Here is a 25,598-nt window from a genome sequence, read left to right as displayed (position 1 = left end):
GACAATCTGCCTCCTAATATTAATACCTTTGACATTTTATTTGCCTAAATAAGGGGAGAAAGAAATAAATACGAAAATGACTGGTTATGACGCATGAAACTTTAATTTAGAATGTCAAACATTTACAACATATTCTGGAAGGCAATGACTCAAAATTGGGATGACCCACCAGGTGAAATATTATGGACAAGGATTGTCTGCCCTCCTTGTTCCCGTGCCTTTTCGTGTCTTCCTGTTTTGTGTGGTCACGATTAAGCCACGCCAACATTTTATATTGTTTTTTTATAGAGATAATAAGATAAAAACGAATAGTAATATAAAATGTTGACGTGGCTTAACCGTGACCACACAAACAGGAGGGCATGGGAGGGCACGGGAACAAGGAGGGCAGACAATCCTTGTCCAAATATCATTTGACAAAAGTAACAAAATTCCTTTTCATTACTAAATACACATTACATAATTAATCCATTGCGTCCTAAGTAACTTATTGTCTAGATAGTTTCGACGCTTGCAAGTGGCTTGTTATTGTGCATAGTATATTCTTCTTTTAACTTATTGTGTCCTAAGTTCAAACCCTATTCATTTTCCTTAGTAGTTTAGGAGTAGTAATATTGCTTATAAGTCAATAGAGTTAATTCTCCTTCGATTTCTTCCTCACTTATTACTTATCAAATTCGTAAGCAACAATGGAGTTGAAGCGATAGAGTTAATTCTCCTTCGATTTCTTCCTCACTTATAGGTTTTTTTTTTGTTAATTAAGAATGAATAGCCACTCAGTACTACGGTTTGGTATATTCCTTTTCATTTGGAAGTGAGAGGTCTTATGTTCCAATTTTGTCGATGACGAATTCGATATCAAATTAGATTGCTTATTGTGTGGCTTAGCCAAACTTCCCTTTGCCTAGTGTAAAATTATCAATGTACTAAAAAAAAAATGAATATATACATTTGCACCCTAATACGGATTCCCACCAATTCCTCTCTCCCCGAGCAACGAACTATTTAACCAAATCCAACTACTACAAGTCTACAACTCTAAAAGAAAGAAATGATTACATGCCCAACTGCCAATTTGGGAGTTGGGAGCAGCAAAAGGAGTGTGGTAGTTATTTTAGGGAAGGCAATTAAACTGCCCATATCCTGAAATTAATAATTTTAATCTCCACCAATTTTAATCTCAATCAATCCTTCCTGTCCTACCATTGTAATTCCACCTCCTCTGACCTTACAATATAAAAACAAATAAATAAAATACTTTTGAACAACTAGAAAAACAAAAACGAAACTAAAAAAACAAAACCAAAACAAAACGCAGTTGTTTCAACAATCCTCCTCCTCCTCCTCCTCCTCCCCTCTCTCTCCCTCTCTCTCTGTTGCTGGTTATTTCTCTGAAGAATCAATCATTCTATAAGGGGCATTTCCCATTTCTTCAATCCACTGGTAAATTTGATATCTTTCTCCATAATTTTATAATTGTCAGGTTAGTTTTTCATTTTTTGGATGATTGGTTTCTATCATTTTCTCTTTTTCTGGTTATATGTGAATGATATAGCAGTCGTTGGATTGATTTGGAGCCTTTGATTTGGACCAAGTTTCCACCTTTAGTTGCATGTTCTATTACTTTTGAATAGAACCCATCATTTATGATTATTAATTATCCCTTAATTGTTGATTTGGGTTTTGTTTCTTGTAATCGTTGATTTCATTTTGTTGCGTTTGATTGGAGCTTTCATCATTTGGGACACGAAAAAATCAACATAAAAAACAAAAATACATTCACGTATTTTATCCATTTATGGGGTTTTTGTAGCCAAGTCAAATAGTATTTTTGTTCATTAGTTTTTCTCTGAATTTGATGTGGATGTTTGGATTATCGGACTGCCTTCAACTTCGAATGATGTAAAATACCCGTCAACGATTATTGCATACTCGCAGTGGTATTGCGAATTTCATCGTTTTCAAACTGATTTTTGCTCACATATGGGGGGCAATTTGCTTGATATGAGCTCTACAGGATTAGCTTGTCTGCGTACTTTATGCTAAAGAAGTTCAAATTTTGAGGCTTTCGATTCGGTGTGGTTGTTTCGTTTCTGGAACGTTTTTTGCTCAGGTTGGTTGTTTTAGTTTTCCTTTTTCAGGTCACTGTCCTGATTACTTGAAAATAACCGGCATCACTCGTTGCATGATTGTAAGTTATTAGTGGAGCAATGAATCACCGTCCTATGGAGCTTGGGAGGCCTGCCTCAGGTATGCTTGTAAAACTCAAATCAAAAGAAAAATACAATATGAATAGGGTCTTATAACTTGAATTTTTTTAGATATTATGAATTATGCACCGTATTTACATGTAATATTCTGGTAAGAAAAGGAAAAAGGAAGGAAGGTTTTGTTCTACATACTTTCTATTCACTGGACTGTACAACTTTTCTTACTGTGGTTTCTTGAACCAAATCTGTACATGTTTGGCATAAAAAGAAAGTGTCCTTTATGTTTATTGCTTTAATCTAGAAACTGAATGACTTGCACGTTTCAATGCAGGTAAAAGAAGATTAAAAGATTTATTGATCCAAAAAGATAATCGCAATTGTGCTGATTGTGGTGCAACAGATCCTAAATGGGCGTAAGTTTTTCCCCGTTGATACTGACATTGTGTCGGTGTTTGTATAAGCACCAAGTCAGTTATTGCACTGTTTCGTGAAAAGCTATTAGTTGACATCCCAAATTTGGATACACCTGTTTCAGGACAATTGAAAATAAATGTACATTAGGACAGTTTACTTTCCATCCTATATCCTTCTGATTTGTAAGATATTTTGTTCGTAACTGCATTTGCAGGTCAGCAAACATTGGAGTTTTTATATGCTTAAAATGTTGTGGTGTGCACAGGAGTCTTGGTACTCATATATCAAAGGTAACCGCTCCTGATTGCTGGATGCCTCTAATTTAATTTTTTTAATGGAAACAATTTGCTAGTTGAAAACATGACAGATGACTAGTTAGGGACACTCATACTTCAGAGTTTTGTTTGCAGGATTGTAATATAACTAAATTTATACAGAAAAAAAAAAAGAACAGAAGCATGATTGTTTTTAACAATACAAAATCTACTGACCAAAAGTAAACTTGTAACTCGAAAAACGAAATAACTGATTGATGCCAATCTGCTTTCATCAAGGAAGTTCATTTGATTTTTTACATGAACTTTCATCCTTGGTTGTTTGAGTTGCACCGCAAGGAAACTGGGGAAGTTTATTTCAGTTCTTTTACCAAAAAAATCTCTCTTTTGGGTTGTCTTCTTCTTTTGTTTTTAGGATGTTAGGCACAGTAGAACTATTCCAGGCTTGCTCGGCGATCTGTCAAATGTTGCTTAATTGATTGATATTTGATATTCATTATTATTTTGTTTTCTCTATATTCAGATGTGATGTCCCAAGTCATATGCATTATTATAATTGTATATTTGTCTTAAACAACATGAATTTGAAATGTTCAGGTTTTGTCAGTGACCCTAGATGAATGGTCTGATGATGAAATTGATGCAATGATAGAAGTTGGAGGAAACTCTTCTGCAAATTCAATTTACGAGGCTTTTATTCCTGTGGGAGTTTCAAAGCCTGGACCAGATGCCGGTCATGAGGAACGTTCAAAATTCATCCGGTTAGTTATGATATAGAATTCTAGAATCTACCATGGAGCAGATTCAATTGTTGGGTTATTTTTCAGATGTTTAAAGTAGTCACATATTTATGCAGGTCAAAGTATGAGCTTCAAGATTTTCTGAAACCTAGCTTACGGATTAACTCAGGTCCTTCTAGAAAGAACTCTCTCCAGAGCACTCTCCAATCAAATAGTTTTTCTAGAAAGATTATCGATAGTTTCCGTTCAAATTCTTCAGAGAAATCGGTAAATATTGTCACACCTTATGTCTGCCTTTCAATTATGTAGTTCGAGTATTAAAGTAAAAGTTGATATACTTTTGGGAGGGTGGAATGTAACTTTGTTCCATACTTGACATGTGCAGCAGGAAGGCATGGTAGAATTTATTGGTTTATTGAAGGTAAAGGTGATTAGAGGCACAAATTTAGCTATTCGAGATATGATGACAAGCGATCCTTATGTCATCCTGACTCTTGGGCAGCAGGTTAATAATTCATTCACTTTTCTTTTTGCCTTGGTACTGAAACTTCAGAATCTGCTTGACATGCAGAAGCATGTAGAATTTATGGGATCCCTTTACTTCCTAGTTCCTGGTTACTTTCTGTTTATTTGAGCTCCATGTCAAAGTCAAACATCCAAAATATCCCCAAGAGAGCGATTAGAGGGACAAAAACAGGGTTTGAAGGGACGAAAAGGGGGGATGGGGGAGAGAGAGAGTTCATCTTTACTTGGTTTTTGCATATAACAAGGAACATGGGGGTAAAACTTTCAAAGAACAGGGTTGTTGACACATGCTAACGGGCTAGATTTGATTACACGTGTTAGACCATTTATAGATTGCGACCCGCTATGTTAATAAGATAATTTCAATTTCAATTCACTTGAGACTGACATTTCTTTATTTGATCATGACAATGTTGGTGATGATGTAGACTCTTCGGACGACTGTAATAAAGAGTAACTTGAATCCTGTCTGGAATGAGGAACTCATGCTGTCTGTACCTGAGCAATTTGGACCTTTGCAGTTGGTACGTATATATATGCCTCTTTTCCTCTTCATCTTTGCACATAATTCATTTGTTATTCGATAAGAGATTATTATTATACTCGATAGATTAGGAAACACCCATTTTTTTTAATCGCATTTTAACACCCATTTTGTAGGGCCCACTTCATAATGTATTTATATGATTCAAATCGTTGAAATACATTACAAAGTGGACCCTATAAAGTGGGTGTCAAAATGTGTGTCAAAAAGCATGTGCCCACCCATCCTAACCCTAATACGAAGTGGGCCATACTCACCGGAAGCAGTCACGTCAGCCTCCCGCTATTCCTATGTTAAATGTCGCAACAAAGTTTGTTTTGATGATAAGGAAAACTTTGACGCAATCTGACTGCTTCCAAGGTTTTACCTTTTATCCTTTTTCACTTGTAGATTATGGTATACATGGATAGCAGATTAGCCTCTGCCTCTGGTCTAATCAGAAGCCTTTATGTATTACTTGGGGAGTATCTTACCCTATCGTTCTGCTTGTCACATTGCAGCAGGTGTTTGATTATGACACGTTCTCGGCTGATGACATAATGGGAGAAGCAGAGGTTGATCTTCAGCCTTTGATAACATCTGCAATGGCGTTCGGGGATGCAGGAATGTTTGGCAACATGCAAATCGGAAAATGGCTGAAGTCGAATGACAATGCCCTCATAGACGATAGCACAGTTAATATTATCGACGGGAAGGTAAAACAGGAGCTGTCTCTCAAGCTGCAGAATGTTGAGTGTGGAGAATTAGATTTAGAACTAGAGTGGATGCCCCTTGAGCAATAGGTAAATAATTCAATTATTTTTTGTTCATGGTATTCAATAAAAACCTGTCGTTTTTGGTAAGAAAGACAATGAGTGCTTGAAGCTAACAGAAGACTTGGCGCAAAACCGAACGCAGTGGCGTTCTAGGATCAGCCGACCTCACTTAGTGGGAGAAGGCTTTGTTGTTGTTGTTGTCTTCGTTGTATGTATATTTTTGTATGGAATGGCACCGTGCACTTGTCTCCATCTTGTGTACTTGCTTATAGAAATTTAGTTGTCATTCTAGTTAATGAATTGCCGTCCGATTGGGAAAAATTAGATCATAAGTCCCTTAGTCACAATGGTTTTGCTTATTTCCATTGGAATCTTCTAGTTCTAGAAAAGAAGTTGACCTGGATGAGATGAAATAAAAGGGAAGAGTAACCCTAACCATATGTTTACTTGGAACGAGGGAAGTCATGAATCGAGGAAGGGAGAGAAGAAATGGGTTCAGGGTCAAGGAGGTAGTCATACATTATAAATTTCGGTCTAATGTTATTGAGCTCGCATAATATATTCTCGAGCATGCTCATGACTTGGAGAAGATGATCATATCAATTGGTACCTCCTAGTTGATCTGATTCTTGATATTAAGTATTTCATCACGGATTTTAATTTAAACTCCATATTTTATTATTTTATATGTCAGTAAACACGAGAAGTTGAACCGAATCTTTGATTTGAAAAATTGAAATTGCTCTATTCAACTATTGAGAATGTAAATACTACTAGACTAAGAGCTAATTAACGAGAAGATAAATATTACTAAATTGAATCCGATTCTTGTTCAAAGATCCGACTCAAGTAACCGTGTTCTTTATCATCATCTTCACTTTGATTGTCGATGCCGTCACCCACAAGCTAACCCAAAGTCAACCATGTGCTGTGAGCTGGACTAAATGCTCACCAACCGATAATTAATTTTAGCAGGAGGATTCTCGGATCATCTTTGTGAGAATTTTGGGATTCTTCAATCACATTCGTTCATCATATATCGTGCAGTCAAAAATCATTATAAATTTTTTTATTTAAAATTGAATATAAACAGTAACTAACAAAAACTGATAACACGATGTACGATGAACGGATGTAATTGGAAGATCCCAGATCCTCTCTTTTAATTTTACTCTATTTTTGGCATTCCTTTGTGACAAATTAATCCTTACTTATTCCTCCATATATCTCACATAATAAAAGCTATATCGATACATTACAACCTACATCTAACTATAACACTTAAATCTTGAAATAGTATGAAATAATATTTATCTGAGTGGTTCAAAAAATTAATGGTTTAGATTTTACATATAGAGATTTAATGGATATTGCACATTTAGATCATGCATAAAACGAGCATCATTGAGTAGGACGTGTAACCATAATCTAAATTAAAAGCAACTCTAGGCATTGTTAATTAATTTGGAACCTCATTACAAGCATTAACATTAAAAGCACTAAGGCAAATTAACAAGGATCAAAGAAAAATAACTGGACATCTGCATCCTCTATCGCATATGATGCAACTCTTAAGTTTATTTACACGAAAAAAATAAAATTAAAGAGTATAAATCCAAAGAAGCATTAGGAGTCGTTTGAGAGTACTTTTAAAATAGTTGAAAGTGTTTTTGATGAAAATGTTTTTAGAACTAATCTTTAATCAAAATGCTGCTGAAAAGCACTTAGAAGAAAACATTTCAACCCAGTGTTTTTTCAATTCAAAAATATTTTCTCTAAAAACGCTTTCAGTCGTTTAAAAGCGGCTCCAAACTTATATGCCCTTAGGTATTACTTAATGTAATTACCTCAAGATGACGGTGATTCTGACGGTAAAGATTTATGCTTTCGGTACCTTAAGACGTAAACAAAAGCGGAGGCCACGAACAGAGCGACACCCGCAATCCCACAAACCAAGCTCGCCACCAGCAACACGTCCTCCACGTGATCTCTACGCCTCCCGCCGTCACGTGCCACCACGCCCTTCCACCACGACGCGTCGGCGTCGCTCGAGTTCATTGCCTTTGGCTTCGGCAGTGCTGCGTCCCCCGCCGCCGGAGAATTCTCTCCTCCTCCCCCGCCGAAGAACGACTTCTCATCCGCCGGCGACTTCGCGCTGGCCGGCGCCGGGTTCTGGTACACGAGGCCGTGATCAGACGGACGCAGCTCCCGCCCGTCAGATTCCATCGCCACCGCCATCAGAAACACCGCGATCGCTGCTACACCAACTTGGATGAAAAACGCCATTTCTCTCCCTCTCTGCCTCTGCCTCTTCCTCTGTCTCCAGAGGGCTCAGGTCCACCAACGGCGTCGTTTTATATGATTTTTTTTTTCTTTTTGTCTGGATTCAGAAATCTGTGTTTTGGTTGTCGTTTGTCGGAGACCAGTGACGACTGAGCAGTGGCTGCTCTCGCTCTCTGTCTCTCTCCACTGTATTGCAATATAGAATTCACAGAAGTCTATATAATGGACTTGAGTTGATTCAACGGTCATCGTTTGCTTTATTGTACTGTACTATTATCCATTCATAATATATAATTTCTCACACACCAACCTAAATCACTAGAAGTTTTTTCATTTTGTCGGAAACACGATTAATATATCAAATGTCATTATATAAGGAGTAATGATATTCATACTATATTTTTGTACCATATTTCTATATCATTTTGGATGATATCTGATGTGAACAGTCGTATCATTTAAATTAATCAAATTTTTAAATTTAGTTAAACATGGTATGAAAATGATTAATTCATGGTTTTATGCCCAATGAAAAATTTGCAAAACCCAAGGAAATGAAAGAGAAATACTCATAGTAAGCCACAATCATAATTTAATTAACTAGTTTTTCTTAATTATTAGTTTATTAACTAATGAACCAAATTTAATATGTGACTATCCACATCAAATGCCACATACATAAGATGATATGGAAATATGGTACAAAAACATAGTATGAATAACATTGCTCATATACAAGCGGATATTTTTTTTATACGTTATTAATTTTTTAACACAAGTATCTCATTACTTGTACAATAACAAAGGGTTTATCACCAATGTTCCGAACATATTGAAATCTCTCCTTAACATGCACCCTTTTACTCTTTTAGATTTTACACCCTGTAATAATAGAAGGGAGAAAAAGAACATGATTTCATTGGAACAGATTGTATTTGATGGGAAATCTTGTTCTTAATCACTTTTTGTGCTTGGCATTGGATTGGATGGCTCGCTAGACTCAAAAAACACTTATCAGATTGTTCACCGCGTCATTCATAGTCTCACAAAATCATGGGTTGCTTTACATCTCACCGAATCCCACACAACAACGTTTGCGGTAGGGGATACCTTAATTTGTGCTCTATCGATATCTTCAACTAGACTCACATTATGTTGGAGGAAGAAATAGAAGTGAACTACCAAGTTTTGTCCAAGTTGAACTCGAGAATGGACTAGTCGTGAATGAAATTATCACTTCCGATTCCCACCAATGCTAGGATAACAACACCTTATAAAAAAACTTGAATAATTCAAAAATTTAGCCTTCCATTGCTTTAACGTAACTTGACTCTTTTGAGTTACCAAATCCAATCCAAGAAACCATCCATAACGATCATGTAATATGTATGACATAAAAAAAAAAAAAAAAAAGATGGCCGGGTGAAGCTTTTGCTTTGTATTTTTGTAAAGCTTGATAAAGAATGGTCATGGTTCATCCGTGATGCCAAAAGTAGTTTAGTTTGTCACATTTTACTTTATGGTACTATACGTGATTGGAAACAAAAAATGATATTTTTACTTTTTATCTAACAGAGATATGACTTACATGTATTGATAGATCTTACCTTTATTAAAAAAATAGTACAAATGATGGTACAAATAGATTGTAAGTGTAACACTACTCGACTGGAAATGACTTAAATTGGGAGCATCATTTAGGAGCTTAACTTTTTTTATTTATTTTTAACATGGGCTTAACTTTGGGTCTAAGTTGCTTCTGCTTCATTCTTTCAATTTTCTTCTTTAACTTCGATGACAAAGAAGAAAAAGAAGGAAAATCAAATTTAACTGTAGACATTGACGGCGATAAGTAACCTTTGCACAAAATGCACATGAGATTTTTAAGCTGAGAAGAACTATCATGCACATGAAATTTTCTCAGCGCTTGATTTTTAATCTAATCATGTATTGTTGCGTGAGAAAGATAAAACATTTGACCATCAAACATGACATTACAATAAGTGATTGATTTAAGATATTATTAACATAATATCTTAGCTGGTGGGAGTTTTTCGTGACTTAGCTATTATATACTTTTTACTATTCTCATTAACAACATTTAACCAACCCGGTAACCATATGAATTATGGGTCTTGAACAGTGATTCGATTGATGATAAAGAAAGAGAATTCTTGGTTCAGTTCTCCACCTTAACAACAGAAAAAAATGATTGATCAAATTCTATTTCAGAAAATAGCATACATCCATGCATTTCTTTTTTACATTTACTATTGCTAGTCTTGGTGTCGATCTTTAGCCATTAGATCTTTGGCTCAGATCCTTATTTATAAATTAAGGATAAGGAGAAGATAGTTCCAGTAAAAAATTTAAGAAAACCCTTGGCTTGGACATTGCAAGGAAAGGAAATGGCATTTATCTCCGCTTATTTATCTTTTGTTTTGATTCTAGTCAAATATAAAACTATTGATTCATTCTATATCATACCGTTTCAATTTGGATTGAAAAAACAAATAAATAAAGAAGAGTTAAGTAAAACAGTCGCCTAGTCAAAGGCCAAAGTTCTTTTAGTCTGCACCCAAACGTAATGCTTATGCTTGCATTTTTTTTTTTAAATAGATCACGACAGTCTATTTTTATAGGACCGGAAAGACTTATAAAGACATTTTAGCCTTTCTTTAGCTACCATTGTAGGATTCACTAGTTTTAGAAATCAAACCTAAGACGTGCAATGTGGAATACAAGTCTAATATTCGTTTCCAACCACTGAATCATTCCGTGATGGTTTATGCTTATGTATGAAGTCGTTGGTCGTGACATGTATATGTCCACGTGTTGGGACAAGATAAGATAACTTGAAAATCCAGTCGTCCAATGGGGATTTGGATCCCCTCCTGAGCTAATGGAGAGGATACTCCTGACCAAGTGTTATGGGTCATTGGATTTTCATCTAACGGCTATAATTATTATAACTTTAAAATGACTCATCTGTTTGTAGTCGTTGGATAAAAATCTAACGGCCCATAACACTTGGTCAGAAGGTTCCTATCCATTAGCTCAGGGATCCAAATCCGTCCAATGGCATTCTGTTCTGAGCTCCCTCTCTCGCCGCGCTCTTTCTTGCAAACGGAACACTCAGAGCTCGGTAGAGCACCTGCAGCTGCAGAGAGCTTCACAAAAATAACAGGACTTTTAGTAAATTCCTAGTTTACTCCCCATAGAAATGGGTAATTACTCAGAGGCCCACATTCGCCAATGCCTGACCCTCCTATATCTACTCTCCGGCGCAATTCCGCGGTCACGATCACCGGCAACCGGCAAAAGACCGGCGAGGAATTCGTGGGTGGTGTCATATATCTGGCCCAAGGCCTGCTCCAACTCGGCCTATGTTCCGGCGACGTCATTTCCATTGCTGCCTTCAACAGGTGCTGCTTCACTTGTACAATGCTTTTCAAAGACAATAAACCAAGGACTTGTTGAGGATTTCTTCCAAATGAACAGCTTCTGCCCATAATTTTACTAAAAGCGTAACAAATTACTATGTGAAAGTCCTAGGATGGATACTAACTTAATCTATAAATTTCAACTTAACACTAATGCAAATTATGGTTTAAATTAATCAGTTATGCAAACATAATCTTACACAAATATTCAGTACGAATATAAAGAGCACACACACGATGTAGGATTTTATGAGGCAAAACCCACCACTGGGAAAATCCTCGGGCTACCAAACCAGGAAGCACTAAGAAAGAAAGAATACATAAAGACTTACAAAACTCATCAACTAGACACTCATACCAGTTGGCAGCTTTGTCTCCACGCTTTGCTACTCGATCTTTCTTCAGTCTTCGAGTTGAAGTGGCACGGCACTAACGCAGCCGTCAATCACCTTTCCCTCGAACTTTGCAAGATGCTAACTCGATCATGCAGAATGTTTATATGATGAAGTGTTTGTTTGAAAAACAATCAATTACGAAAATCACAAGGCACATTCCCATAATTGATATTCAATTTGAAACCTCAAAGAAATCAACCTGAAAAATAATATTTTCTCTTAAAAACCCATGCTGTTGGAACCACAATATAACAGCAGTATTCAAATTATTTTTCCACGCACAAAAAAACTAAAGCTGGTGCTTCTAAAAATTCTTTTCAATGAAATCAGTTTTCATGCATATATGGCTCACTTTGAGCACGTCCCTGACTTCCCATATAAATACAAAAAGCACCGCACCAATTTCTTATCTGATAAGAACTACAATGCAATCCATGTAGTTGGATAACTCCACCAACATGCAATCAGATAAATCCCATGCAAACAGATAAGTCCTACCAACATGCAAACACCTAAGTTTGAAAACACGGTTTGATAGACGGGATAATTCATTCTAGAGAAATAAAACCCACACTGTCCTATCCCTAATACAATAACATGTGATATAGATGAATGTAGTTGGATGCATGCAAACGTACCTGAATGAGTATCGCGTTTCGGTAACATTTTCGCATCGAAAGTGTGAGAAACCTCCCTAGACTTAAACTATTACAATTGAAAATATGTAACAAGTCTAAGCTATTACAGACTCAGGCATTTTGTCAGGGATTGCCAATTTTACCCTAACACTATGAATTCATAAGGACTATTTGGTATTATATTTGAAATTTTTTATCATTTCTCAAAACATTTCTTAAGAATATTTCTTGAAAATATTTTTTTTAAAACTCAAAAACTTGATTGGTTTACGATTTAAAAATTATAAATCTTACGACTTAAACTAGATAAAGGGATCTAAAAAGAGGAGATCGCAGGAGAGGAAGAAAGAGGAGAGAGGAGGAAAGAAAGTAAGAGATAATTGAAGGAAAGAGAAAAAAGAGAGAGGGTCGGACGAGATAGATAGAAGGATGAGTGAGAAAAAGAAATGAAAGAATGAAGATAGCGGATTGGAGAAGAGAAGAAAAAAGTAAAAAATAAAAAAAAAAAAGAGAAAAAAGAAAAAAGAGAGATAAATTTGGAGTGAGATGGGAGGATGGAGAGAAAAGAAATGAGTGAGTTTAAGTTTAAAAACTCTAAAAACTCACTTTTTATGTTTTTAGAGAATAGACTATATTTTTTAGTTAGTCTTAAATTCAATTTTTGAAAATAGTTATACCAAACAAGTTTTTAAAGCCTAAAACTTGAAAATTGTTTTTTAGTTTAAAAAGTTAGGTTCAAGTAGAATACTAAATAGACCCTAAGTTTCATGAAAAAGCACTTTTGCTCATAACTTTGCTAGAAGCATAACAAAAAATTTCACTAGAATTTATCAAGTTTCCTGAAAAAGCACTTCTGCTCGTAGCCCTACTGAAGCGTAACAATTTTTTAACTAGAATTCTTAGGGCCTGTTTGGTACCATACTTGAATTCAATTTTTTAAACTCAAAAATAATTTTCTTTTAAGCCTTAAAAACTTATTTGTAGGGACCGTTTTAAAAAACTGAACTAAAACTAACTCAAAAATATAGTCTATTCTCTAAAAACATAAAAAAAAAAGAGGAGTTTTTAGAGTTTTTAAAACTTAAACTCACTCATTTCTTTACTCTCCCTTCTCTCCTCTCACTCCAAATCTATCTCTCTCTCTCTTTTCTTCTTTTCTTCTCTTTTTTTTTTGTACCTTTTTCGTCTCTCCTCCAATCCGCTTTCTTCATTCTCTTGGTTCATTCTCTCACTCATCTTCCTCTCTATCTCGTCCGATCCTCTCTTCTTTCTCTTTTTTTTCAATCATCTTTTATTTTCTTCCCTTCTCTCTCCTCTTTCTCTCTTTCGTGCGACAATTTCTTTTTAAATCTCTTTGTCTAGTTTAAATCATAAGATTTAAAATTTTTAAATCGCAAACTAATCAAGTTTTTTAGTCTTAAAAAAAATTGTTTTCAAGAAATGTTCTTAAGAAATGTTTTGAGAAATAATAAAAAATTTCAAATAAGATATCAATCAGGCCCTTAGGTTTCTTTAAAAAGCACTTATGCTCATAACGCTACTAGAAGCGTAACAAATTTTTTTACTAACATTCAAATGCTTCCTAAGAAAGCACTTCCAAGCATAACTTTACTAGAAGCATAAAAAAAAAATTTCTTAATGTCCAAATGCTACTTGAAAAAGCACTTGCACTCATAACTTTACTAAATTGATGCTTCTAAAGAAAGCACAAAAAAGTGCTTTTAAAAATCTATAAACTCTTTTTTGTTATTTCTACCTATCATGTCGTAAGCGCTTTGATTATCTGAAAGCACTTTTAGCCATTCTAAACCATGGATAAGTACTAATATTTGGTTGTTTATGATTAGTGAATTGTATTCGGAGTGGTTACTAGCCATTGCAGATGTTGGTGCCATAGCTGCTCCTCTTAATTACCGATGGGTACGTAAGTAAACTTTGAAACCATACTTTTGTCAATTACTTTTCTGTAACCAAATCTGACGCAACATTTTTTTAATTTGTGCTTTCACCCCCTGCAGAGCTATGAAGAAGCACTTTTGGCAATGGAAGTAGTGAGGCCAGCAATGTTGGTGACTGATGATAGCTGCATCCCTTGGTACTCAAAGCTTCAACTCCGCGATGTATGTACCTTCTCTGAGGTGGCATGTTTCGTTGGATTCGCCTTCCTCGGACGTCGTAAGGGCTTCGAATAATCGTATGTAGTTTCTAAGACATGAATTTTACGTTCAGAAAATTGTAACAAAAACCAGTTGGTTTAATGTGTTAATCTGCATTCTTCGTTTGGCCAGTGATAACTAATGAATCGATTAAAAAGAACTCCGTTGGGGCTGGGCCGCTGGGCCGACGTTGAATTACTCCTGGGCGCCTGAGGGGGCTGTGATCATGTGCTTCACTTCTGGTATGATCTCTACTCTCTCTTTCTTTGTCCTCAAAAGGTTCTAAAATTGTTCTTGTTACATAGGAACCTCTGGAAGGCCAAAGGGAGTTAACCTAAGCCACTCGGCTTTTATCATACAGTCCCCATCGAAAATCGCCATTGTTGGCTACGGTGAGGATTATGTATGCATGTCTTCTTCTTGTAGTTTGCGTGGAGAACGCTCAAATTAGATTTTCGCATGAAAGCAGGGGTTGAACGAGATTCAGATCGTGAAATTGAACGAGTTCATAACATTTAATGGTGTGGATATTTGTAGGTTTATTTGCACGCTGCTCCGCTGTGCCACATTGGTGGTTTGTCATCTGCCCTGGCAATGCTGATGGTGGGAGCGTGCCATGTCTTGATGCCCAAGTTTGAGGCTAAATCCGCCCTCGAATCCATAGAGCTACATAGCGTGACTTCTCTGATCACCGTTCCGGCAATGATGGCCAATTTGGTTTCTAGATTCAGGTAAATGACGACCCTTTTTTTGTATCACACGCATGAAAGAACGAATTTTTCTGTCTTTCATATGCAGTGCACACATGAGTCTTGAACTGTTGTTTTTCGAAGTTCATGTTCCGAAATCTGTCGGGGAGAAGGAAACATGGAAAGGGATAGATAGTGTGAAGAAGGTATTAAATGGAGGTGGAGGCTTGTCAATTGAGCTGACCAAAGCTGCCATTAAATTGTTCCCAAAAGCTAAGCTTCTCTCAGCTTATGGTAATAAGTCTCTCTTTATCCCAGCAGGTTCCCTCGCTCATATACTTAGTGCTCGTTTGGCGCCTAGGATTGAATTTGATTGGATAACTCAGGAATGACGGAGACATGCTCGTCGTTAACCTTCATGACTCTGTACGAACCAACTGCTGACACCGCCGGCCAGCCGCTAAGAATGGTTCAACAAGGAAGAGGTGTTTATGTTGGGAAGCCTTCTCCTCACGTAGAACTGAAGATCTCAGTTGACGGCTCTTCTCGTGTGGGGAGGATTTTAACTAGAGGCCAGCATGTCATGCTCGGATATTGGCATGGAAGTCCACCAAATGCGTCAGTTTCCGGTGATAAAGTATGGTTTGACGCCGGTGACATTGGATCCACTGATGACTCAGGTAATGTATGGCTAATCGGACGAGCAAATGGTCGGATCAAAAGTGGAGGGGAGAACATTTACCCTGAAGAGATACGAGAGTTTCAAAGTGACATATAACTGGAGCATAAAATCTAAATTTTTTTGTCACGGATTTACCGATTTAGAAAAGTATATTTACTTATTTCATTAATTATCTCCAATCTGTAGGTGGAGCGCACCCTGTTACAACCAGAGGCGGAGCCACAGTGGGGTCAATGGGGTTGCACGACCCCTTGGAAGCCATGGAAATAACCTTAGAGGTCCCTTGGAGCTGCTGGTGCGACCCCTTGGAGCTGCTGGTGCGACCTCTTGGAGCTGCACACCACGTGTTCGATGAAATGTCTAAAAGAAGAAAAAGACTTCGGTTGCAGGTTGAAGAAGAAGGAAGGGCGCGCGCGCGAGAAGAAAAAGACTTCGGTTGCAGGTTCTGTGTAGAGTTTTGTTGTGTGCACCTCGTTACAGTGGCGAAGCCAGGATTTCTCGGGGGGAGGAGCGAACTTAAAAGAATGCAAGGTTAAAGAAAAATGGCAACAACTAAATCTTTTTATATAGTAATGTCTTCCATAATTAATCAATACAAACAAATTACAATTGTTGCTGGCGAGGTTTCATGTCATGAAAACGTCGCATAATAGGCTCATTATCATTCATAATTTCATTCAAAATGTGGCTTATTACCAATAAGTTTAGTTTAAGATGACTTTTGACATGCCAATTTATCTATATGTACAATTATACATACACATGATTCTTCTAATTCCCAACAATTCGTATCAATAATTTCACCCTAAAAAATAATTTCATAATTTGTATTAAATAACTATGACATGAATAATCAATAACCATATCATTTGATTCACATAATTAAGGTAGGGATTATGCATTTAAGAATTAAAAAATTTACCTTTAAATAGTGATTGGAGCCGGCTCAATCTCTCAGAGGAGAGGAGAGTGGCTCACTGGCTTGTGGAACAGAAATTAAAGAGGACTTTGTGGCTTTGGCTTGGCTGCTGGAGTTTGAGGAGCAACTTGGCTGAGATGGATGGTGGCCCGCTCTCTGTGTGTGTGTTGATTATTGGTGAAGAAGACAGAAGAGAAGGATAGAAAAGAGTAAAGGGTGTGCAGTGTGCGGATGGGGTGTGTGTGGGGGGTACAGACAAAAGAAGAAAGCTAGGGTTTCATTGGGGTGACACGCGGAAGCGGTCCCCCACCCCATTATAATTTTTTTTTTAAATTCAACTATCAAAACGGCGCCGTTTTGATTTAGTTTTTTTAATTTTTTTTTACCAGGTCCAAAACGGCGTCGTTTTGGCCTGGTTTTTTTTTTTTTTTTTAAATTAGAATGCAATCTGCAGTGCAGATTGCCCAGAAAACCCAGAAAAACAGAGGGCTTTGCCTCTGCGTGAACCATTATTTTCCGGCAAGGCGCGCGAGGGGAGTGGCGAAGACTTGGGGTCTAGTGGTGTTTCCCGGCGAGGGGAGTGGCGGCCGCCACTGCCTCGTTAGTTTCATAGTTGTAAGCCTGGCTCTTTCCTTATCATACTGTTCGTACTTGCAAAGTTTGCATTTTTTTTCAATTTGAGATCTAAGATTACATTGATGCTGATTAGTTGTGGTATTTTTGGTTGTCAGGGAAAGTGAAGGCACTTTTTAGTATGGTAACTATCGGCGAGAGGCTGATGACTTGCACTCTGTGGTCGAATACTTCTCTAGGGCGAAACGTGCACCCAGGGCAATTCTTGGACACAGTAAAGGTAACGTTGGATTGTTTTGCACAATCGTTGTGTGAGATTTTACTCTCATAAAATAGAGGACAAGGATTTCCTTCTAACTGCAAGAAGGAAGGATGCCCGCAATGTCAAAATCAAGAGGACAAAGGATGCTGTCAAGTTCAAGGTTCGGTGCTCCAAGTACCTTTACACACTTTGTGTGTTTGATTCCGAGAAGGCCGACAAGTTGAAGCAATCTCTTCCTCCATGTTTGAACGTTCAGGACCTTTGAACAAGGATTTTGGAGTAGCTGGTCGCGCTATCCTACCAAGACCCGATGAAATGATGATATGCATGCCGTTTCTGTTAAAAAAAAATTTCACGCTGCGCGCGCTATCCTTATTGACCCCCCAAACATTATTTCCTGGATCCGCCACTGGTTACAACATCCAGGGGTCGCCGGCGTTGTTGTCTTCGGAATTCCGGTTGCTCGTCTAACCGAGATGGTTGTTGCTTGTGTTCAAATAAGAGAAGATTGTCAGTGGCTGAATACAAGCATCAAACACTCGGTCTCAAAACAAAGCCTCACATCTCCAGTGAGATTCTTTGCCAATATTGTAAACAAAAGAATTTGACGGGGTAAGGAGCCAAGTAGTGTTCTCAAATTTCTCGTTCTTGCTTCGTGCGGAAAATTTTGTACATGTGTGCACTTACCATAAAATGCTTAACAATTTTCTTATGATCTTTGCAGGTTTAAGATACCAAAAATATTCATTCTATGGAAGAAGCCATTTCCGGCAACTACGACTGGAAAAATCAGAAGAGACCAAGTCCGAGAAGAAGCTGTATTTCATCTGCAACAATTGAATAGCAATCTATGATTCTATTTTTCAACAATGAAGAAAAAAGTTCGATTTTTCGGTTCCGATGTCGTTTTAATTAATTAATTTATTTTATGAAAGAGAGTTTTAGTTTTACAACAGAAAGCGCAGCTGAAACAAACATGTAGTATTGCTATGGCACACATACAAAACAAGCTCTAAACCTAAGTGAACTCTAAAACAACTTCTTCCAACCATGGAAGGAGGAGGAACTAGCGGTCAACTCCAGACGACGTTTTACCTCGGCTCCTAGACAAAAAGAACTGAGTAAAAACTGTACTTCACAAAAACCAAGCTCCCTATTTCCGCATTGCCCGTATTGGTTGCGAACCATTTCACATCTCATTCCTTTGTCAAATTTTGCTTCTGCAACATGTCTATCATATGGGATTATATCTCTTATGGCTCATCAACTTTTTCTTGGATGGCTGTTTTGACAAATGTGATGAATTGCCTGACAACTACTCTGCTGACACTGCGTCACACGAAAGATGCATTGCGAGACCATTAAGAGTATACCTAACAGTCTCAAATAAGTAAAATTTAAACATATTTATAGGAGTTACGTGACATGGTGAGCTGTTGTAGAAAGATGAAACCATTAAAGTGGAAACCTTACCAAGGCAAAGGGGTGCATCAAGCTGCTTTAGTTTCTCCAGTTAATTCTCTCCTTAACAGCTTCAAAATTTCAGTTATCTGCAAACGCAAGAGAAAAATACTTGGTCAATATACAAATGTTCTTTCCGCGCATCAAAGCATTCACCACACTAGATCTTCTGAACCAAAAACTTATTGCAGATAAGAACGTATTCCAACTAATTCCTACAAAATATATAAGGGCCTATTTGCAGAAGTGCTTTTGTTAGAAGCACTACATTTTTATTATAATTCAGAATCAATTAATGTTTTTATTAACTGTCATGCTTGGAGTAAATTTCTGTCATTCCCGCCAATTTTAATAGATATTAAAACCGACATCAGTCTTTTTTTCAAACACGGGCATCCGATATTTCCAGACATCAACGCATTCATCTTTTACACTGGTTCCTCTGAAATCTAGAAGGCATATAGAGCTAACATGAACAACAAATGAATAGAAGAAAGCATCTTACTCCAGGATAATGCTTCAAAACTGGTGAATAATGATCAAGGGCAATGTGTATTTTTTCAACAAGGCTCAATAGAGTCTCCACCTTATCCCCCAAAAGATCAACCTGAAAATCAATGATAAAAACTCCATTATAGAAGGTATTGATAAAAATAAATCGTAATGCTCGTTTTTAGTATATTTTAATGATCTAGGGCACACAAACTACAAAAGCTATGTTTGATTCATAATCATAATTTCATAAACAATATACTAAAAATATATAATTCATTTTCTTACATTACAATGCTACAGCATAACATTGTGAAATGGAAGTCATATCAGAGTCAGTAATGGAAGATAACTTCCAATCATATTTACACTGTTCCGTCATCCAGCAGGGCATCTCAAACAGCTTCTCCCACATGTATATGCATTATGCAAGCATCAATTCAATTCCATGGGTTTTATAGCACGAAATATAATATGAGGCCAAAACATCAAGTTGGAAAATATCAATGCACAACGCTGATCTGATTTGAATTCACATACCTCAGCTTCGGCCTTTTCCAGGTCAGAACATTTCTTTTCAAGTCTCTGCTGGTACAGCAACCCTCTTCTTACAATGACATTAGCTTTTTGTTTAAGAAAGCACAATTGATAACTCAAATTCTTCAACCTGGAAACAAGGCCAGAGGCACATTAGCTTTTTGCTTAAGCAAAGAGTAATATATGGAAGTCCTTGATCTCTTCACCTAAGTAATGATTTAAACAATTATCGAGAAGAAATCACATTAACACTATTAAAGGTGTTTTCTTTAAGATCATTGTACTCCAAAAACTAGAACTGATGAGGCTAAGTTAACACTAACTAATGATATTATCTAGGTAAAAAAGGTTAGTCTGACACATAACATTTCTACCTCGCACAAACCTCTTTCCAGGCACTTAAAAATACAACAAAATCATTTCAACTTACATGCATACACATGAGGTTTCTGAATGGAGAAACACATCCCATTAGATTAACAAACATCACTCGTCCCAAGAATCATATAAGAATGTGGAAGCAAATCTATACACAGAACTAGCGCGCAAAAAGCATTTACAGGAAGCAATAAAAGATAAAAATAACTGAGGAAGTACCTTGAACATTTCCCTGAAATATCTTGTGTTACTCTACATTCAAATTCAGCAACCACTTTCGATATATGCACAGCCATTGATTCCAATTGTTGCTTGTGCTCCCTTTCTTTTGCTTCAAACAAAGAAACAACATTTTGCTTCTCTTGGTTAGCATCAAGAAGCTTTCTCCTCTCTTCGCGCAACTCTTTCATTGCTAGTTCAAGCTTCTGATCTAGCTTGCACACGTCAGCCTTATATCTTTCATTTTGCTCCAATGCATCAATTAAGTGCTGCTTGGTTGCCTTTGACTCTTCAATGCTGTCAGAAATCAATTTCAGTAGCCGACATGTCTCGTCCTTTAAATTATGTAGCTCCTGAGCGGCTAATTCATATCGCTCCCTTTCGTTTTCCAATGCAGCTGTTGCATCATGAGCCAACTGCTCCTTCTCTTCTGACAGAGATGCTATTTCTGTCTTTAATCTCTCTTTGTTCGCAACCTCAACTTCAAATTGTTTCTCTTTTTCTAGTTTTTCCATCTCAAGCGAAACCCGGAGTTCATTTTCTTCTCTATATTTCACGTTCAGGTTCTTGAGATTTTGCTCAGCATCTTTCATGGCTTCTTGGAATACAAGTACAAAATGTTCTTGCATGATAGTGTACTCCATATTCAAATCTTCAATTTCAGATTGGCTAGCAGGTTGAGCACTGTGGGAAGCTTCTTTAAGTATACTTTTGTTAATTTGTTGTATATAAATATTTTCCACAAGCGACTCTTCAGCAATGCTTTTAATTTGATCCATCATTTCCCTGAGAATACAAGCATATGTATCTTCAACAATTAAAGCTTCAATGTCCGCATCTTCTACAGCTGATTTAAGATTTGCAGTTGTTTTTAACAACTTTGCCTCAGCCATGGAGTGTTCTGACATTTTCTCAGCAGCTTCAGAAACTTGAAGTGAAAGACACTTAACTTCCCTTTCCTTATTTGCAAGCAAATCTCTGAGGTGGTGGTTTTCTGAAATGAGTAATTCCAGTCTCTCTTTCAAACTGCTAAGACTTTCTTCATTATTACCACATGTAGCAACTTCCTCCTTTTCAACAAGAACTTCATCTAATTTGGTAATAACCTCGGAGATTCTCCTACGCAACATGTCAAACTCCTTGCTTTTCTTTGATGGCAAAGAGGATCCCTTTTCTTTAAAAAAATCTCTCATCAGGCTGTAAATTTGCTCAGTCAAATCCAGCACATCAGACTCATGACTTCTCTTCAATTTAGTCAAATAGCTTTTCAATTCATCTGTTGACATATGCGTAAGCAGGTTGACATCCACTTCCCAAAGAGATGATGATGTTGATGTTGATGTTGATGTTGAGTTTGATGAAGATATCAATGATAATGACGGCGATGATTTAAGATTGTTCAAAAATCTGTGGTGTGAACGGTCACCCTTCTTATGATTATTACTCTCTTCATCTACTACCAAGGACCCGTGAGAAGATAGGTGCCCAATGTCAGAAACAGATAGTGATTTAGAAATGGTATCTAATTCCTCACGTAAACTTGATATCTCTTCCATCCTTCCATGCCAGTTCAAATTCTTATTGCCATAAAACCGGTCCCGATTTTTTTCTTCAATACTCCAAATACAATTCCTCATCACCAGTGCTTCTATTTCTGCTTTAAAATCCTGCTCCTGCTGCCATTCACAGACTGATGCCTTTGCCGAGCTAACCATTTCTTCCACCTGTTGAAAGACAGTTTCAACTGTGTCTTTCAGGCTATCGAACAATCTATCCACATCAATCCATCTGTGAGATACATCACCCAAGCCCAACAACTGAGAACCAGAACCAATCCTCTTGATTGAACTACACCCTCTAATTCTATCAATTTCATTCTTGAGCTTGTTGAACTGCTCTTTAGTTGTTCCTCTTACGATGCCCCAAGATTTTTCTATGCCATCATGCTCTACGACAGCTTCAAGAAAGTTAGGACACACGCCACCTCTGGCACCTTTTTTAATAAATCTGTCTTCAGTAACTTTTGATTCTCGCTCCATGGGTAAGAATTCGTTTTCATCACCACCCACGCTGTGAACATGTAACATTTCCTTCAGCTTAGTCACCTCTAGTTCTTTCTGAGCAATTTTCTCTGCTGCTTCTTGTGTTACCGCATTAACGATCCCCTTGATGACCGAGTCACTCACCACCCTCGATATGGTCAACCGGTCATTGATTTCTTCCAAATAAGAATCCAAATCCTGGAGAAGGCCAAGATCCGGATTATCATTTTCTTTCACGCCATTGCTAAGCTGCACCAAATCTCCATTGCATGATTCAACACAGTTACTCATGACTTCTAAAATCTCCCTAACTTCTTAGGTTCTTCGCAAGTATAAAAACGAACATCAGCACCAATATGCAGACCCGTTGAACTGCAAAAGTTTAAAAAGAAAAAAATTAGGAAAAATCACAATTAAAAAAGGCCCAGGAACTATAATCTTGTCGACTCAACTAAATTTCATGAAAACGTGAATCAAATTACAAAGGAACCTGCTCAAGTGCTAATAAAAATGGAAGAAAACAAAATATGCAACAGTATCAAGTCATTTAAAAAGAATGCAGAAAACAAATATACACATACATACATATAATATAGATATATATATAAGTATATAGTCTCTGAAATTTTTTTCATTTCTACTAGTACATAAGTTAAGCAACCAAAAAATGCAATGCCAAATTCAAATTATTTTATATTTCCACTTTCTTGCATTTTCTCGCCAACCAAACAGAGCTTCCACGAAACCAGCTCCAGAACACCAAAATTAAAAATCCAAAATTCCTAAAAATGGAACCACAAAAAAAGCTACTTACCAGTGAAGAAGCTGAATCCACTGCTGATACTGTGTGAAAATCCCGCGACGAGTGTGAATTTTGGGAAAAGCTGCTTGCTTTCGTCGGAACGGAAACTTTTCCAATTTTGTGGTCTGGATTTTTAGGGTTTATGGAGAAAGAGAAGTTATGGCCTTTGGGGTGGATTTGGTGAGCGGGAGAGGGCTTTGCCGCCGTTGTGCGCCAGAATTATGACTGTTGACCCAGCTTTGAACTTGGTGCGTATACTTGTGACGTGACGTAAGCGTACGGTCAATTTGTTCTCATTGGGCAGCCTCTCCAACTTTACTTTTTTTTTTCTCTTTCTTTTCTCATTAGTCCGTATTTCTTTTCAACTTTTGGTTGAGATCTCGTACTTTTTTTATTAAGGTTAATTTTAGTTAAATTAGAACAATGATTTTTCAACTAAAAATTTATTATCATTGATCTTTCAACTCTTCAAAACATGCGGACCATCCTCAACTAAAAATTCATTACCATTGGTCATTCAACTCTTCAAAACGTGCGGACCATCCTCAACTAAAAATTCATTACCATTGGTCCCTCAACTTTAATCTAACTAGATAAATAGTCCCTCAACTTTAATTCAATCGGAGCAATGGTCCCACATATTTAACTCAATTGTAGAAATGGTTCTTCCAACATAAATCATTTTGACAAAATTCTGATGAAGTTGACAAAAATGACTATAGCTACTCGCTTTGATGAGTTAAGGACCCCAATTGTAGTAATGGTCATTCTAACATAACTCATTTTGACAAAGTTGACGAAAATGACCATAGCTACACATTTTGATGAGTTGAGGGACAAATGGTAATGAATTTTTCGTTGAGAAACCATTGCTCCATTTTGATTAAAGTTGAGGGACCATTGCTATACCTTACTCAAGGAATTATATAGTATGGGCAATAGTTTATATTTTGCTCATCTTAAATTGCTTTTAAAATGTTTAAAAATGTTTTTAAAGAAAATGTTTTTAAAATCAATTTTTAGTAAAAATCTAAGTGAATCTTGAAAAAAATTTAAGGTGCTTTCCAACTATATTTTTTTCTCTTCTTTTCTCATTAGCCCATATTTCTTTTCAACTTTTGGTTGAGACTAGGGGTGGGCGCGGTGCGGTTTGGTGCGGTTTCGAATGAAACCACAACCGAAACCGAAACATTTTGCGATGCGGTGCGGTGCGGTTTGGAAGCCAAAACCGAAATGAAACCAAACCGTTCGGTTCGGTGCGGTGCGGTGCGGTTTCAAATGGTTTCGGTTTGGTTTTTGAGAAAAAAAATGTACAATTTAAAATATACACCTATTTATGCATAAGACGGTTTTATTTTCCTCGTATATTAAATAATGAATATGCAGTAAAATTGCAGCAAAACTGCATAAAAAACAGCAGCAAAAACTGCACCAAAACTGCACAAAATTGCACCAAAAAATAATGCAGCAAAACTGCATAAAAAAACAGCACCAAAAATTGCACCAAAACAGCCCCAAAACTGCACCAAAAAAATGCACAAAACAGAACAAAAAATCTGCACCAAAAGTGCAGCTAACTTGTACCAAACTTGTACCAAAACTGCAACAAATGACAACTACTAAAATTGAGACAACATCCAATGCATCAAAGGATTTAAACTTTAAATCCTTATGCATGACATCTACTAAAATTGAACTTGATCACCAATCACAATACTTTACAACCCAATTGAAAGGTTAAGTTTGCCATAATACAAACCTATAAGTTATAACCTAGTTGAAAAGTTTAACAAATAAGTTATATAACATTTATTTATTATATGGTGCGGTTTCGGTTTCGGTGCGGTTTTGAAAACCCAAAACCGAAACCAAACCGTTTTGTGTGCCGCGGTTCGGTTTTGAAACCGAAACCGTTTCAAAACCGCAAAACCAAACCGTTTGGTGCGGTTTGATTCGATTCGTGTTTCGGTTTCGGTTTTCGGTTCTAAGTGCCCACCCCTAGTTGAGACCCCATACTTCTTGATTAAGGAATTATATAGTATGACTGATAGTTTAGATTTTGCTCGTCTGAAATTGCTTTTAAAATGTTTCAAAGTACTTTTGAATAAAATATTTTTGAAACCAATATTTAGTAAAAATCTAAGTGGCTCTTGAAAAAAATTTA

General features: G+C 36.9%; 4 protein-coding genes and 2 long non-coding RNA genes across 11 annotated transcripts; 3 read left to right on the top strand and 3 right to left on the bottom strand.

Moving 5' to 3' along the window:
- Positions 1–1,252: 1,252 nt before the first annotated feature.
- Positions 1,253–5,713, top strand: LOC114825001 (probable ADP-ribosylation factor GTPase-activating protein AGD13). Of its 5 annotated transcripts, none has more exons than XM_029103056.2 (9): positions 1,253–1,443; positions 2,128–2,250; positions 2,542–2,623; positions 2,839–2,914; positions 3,497–3,660; positions 3,756–3,906; positions 4,028–4,144; positions 4,593–4,688; positions 5,209–5,713. In XM_029103056.2, exons 2-9 carry the CDS (start codon positions 2,211–2,213, stop codon positions 5,488–5,490), a joined length of 1,008 nt encoding a protein of 335 aa, XP_028958889.1. In that variant the 5' UTR covers positions 1,253–1,443; positions 2,128–2,210; the 3' UTR covers positions 5,491–5,713. The 5 variants fall into 5 exon arrangements, with proteins under 5 accessions (XP_028958889.1, XP_028958888.1, XP_028958885.1 ...); XM_029103055.2 differs by having other exon boundaries at positions 4,025–4,144; positions 5,212–5,713; XM_029103052.2 differs by having other exon boundaries at positions 4,025–4,144.
- A 1,179-nt stretch (positions 5,714–6,892) lies between these two features.
- LOC114825002 (uncharacterized) lies at positions 6,893–8,043 on the bottom strand. The gene has a single exon (XM_029103057.2). It carries the CDS (start codon positions 7,747–7,749, stop codon positions 7,312–7,314), a length of 438 nt encoding a protein of 145 aa, XP_028958890.2. The 5' UTR covers positions 7,750–8,043; the 3' UTR covers positions 6,893–7,311.
- Positions 8,044–15,281: 7,238 nt separating this feature from the next.
- Positions 15,282–16,462, top strand: LOC114825000 (uncharacterized). The gene is made up of 2 exons (XM_029103050.2): positions 15,282–15,747; positions 15,936–16,462. Exons 1-2 carry the CDS (start codon positions 15,456–15,458, stop codon positions 16,283–16,285), a joined length of 642 nt encoding a protein of 213 aa, XP_028958883.1. The 5' UTR covers positions 15,282–15,455; the 3' UTR covers positions 16,286–16,462.
- A 985-nt stretch (positions 16,463–17,447) lies between these two features.
- Positions 17,448–17,902, bottom strand: LOC108172573 (uncharacterized). The gene is made up of 2 exons (XR_001789137.3): positions 17,682–17,902; positions 17,448–17,598 (listed from the first exon to the last, which is right to left on the bottom strand). It is a non-coding gene; the product is annotated as an uncharacterized lncRNA (long non-coding RNA).
- On the top strand, positions 17,855–18,401 carry LOC139196553 (uncharacterized). The gene is made up of 2 exons (XR_011581597.1): positions 17,855–18,115; positions 18,228–18,401. It is a non-coding gene; the product is annotated as an uncharacterized lncRNA (long non-coding RNA).
- Positions 18,402–18,406: 5 nt separating this feature from the next.
- LOC103427981 (WPP domain-associated protein-like) lies at positions 18,407–23,751 on the bottom strand. Of its 2 annotated transcripts, none has more exons than XM_008366066.4 (6): positions 23,447–23,751; positions 20,591–23,004; positions 19,997–20,123; positions 19,470–19,571; positions 18,977–19,053; positions 18,407–18,876 (listed from the first exon to the last, which is right to left on the bottom strand). In XM_008366066.4, the coding sequence occupies exons 2-5, from the start codon at positions 22,921–22,923 to the stop codon at positions 18,994–18,996; spliced, it is 2,622 nt and encodes an 873-aa protein (XP_008364288.2). In that variant the 5' UTR covers positions 22,924–23,004; positions 23,447–23,751; the 3' UTR covers positions 18,407–18,876; positions 18,977–18,993. The 2 variants fall into 2 exon arrangements, with proteins under 2 accessions (XP_008364288.2, XP_008364287.2); XM_008366065.4 differs by having other exon boundaries at positions 18,407–18,832.
- Positions 23,752–25,598: the final 1,847 nt, after the last annotated feature.

This window comes from Malus domestica, chromosome 05 (genome assembly GCF_042453785.1).
Source record: "Malus domestica chromosome 05, GDT2T_hap1".
NCBI classification, from domain to species: Eukaryota; Viridiplantae; Streptophyta; class Magnoliopsida; order Rosales; family Rosaceae; genus Malus; species Malus domestica.
The sequence above is the reverse complement of the archived record's forward strand: the minus strand, read 5'-3'. Positions and strand labels throughout refer to the sequence as shown.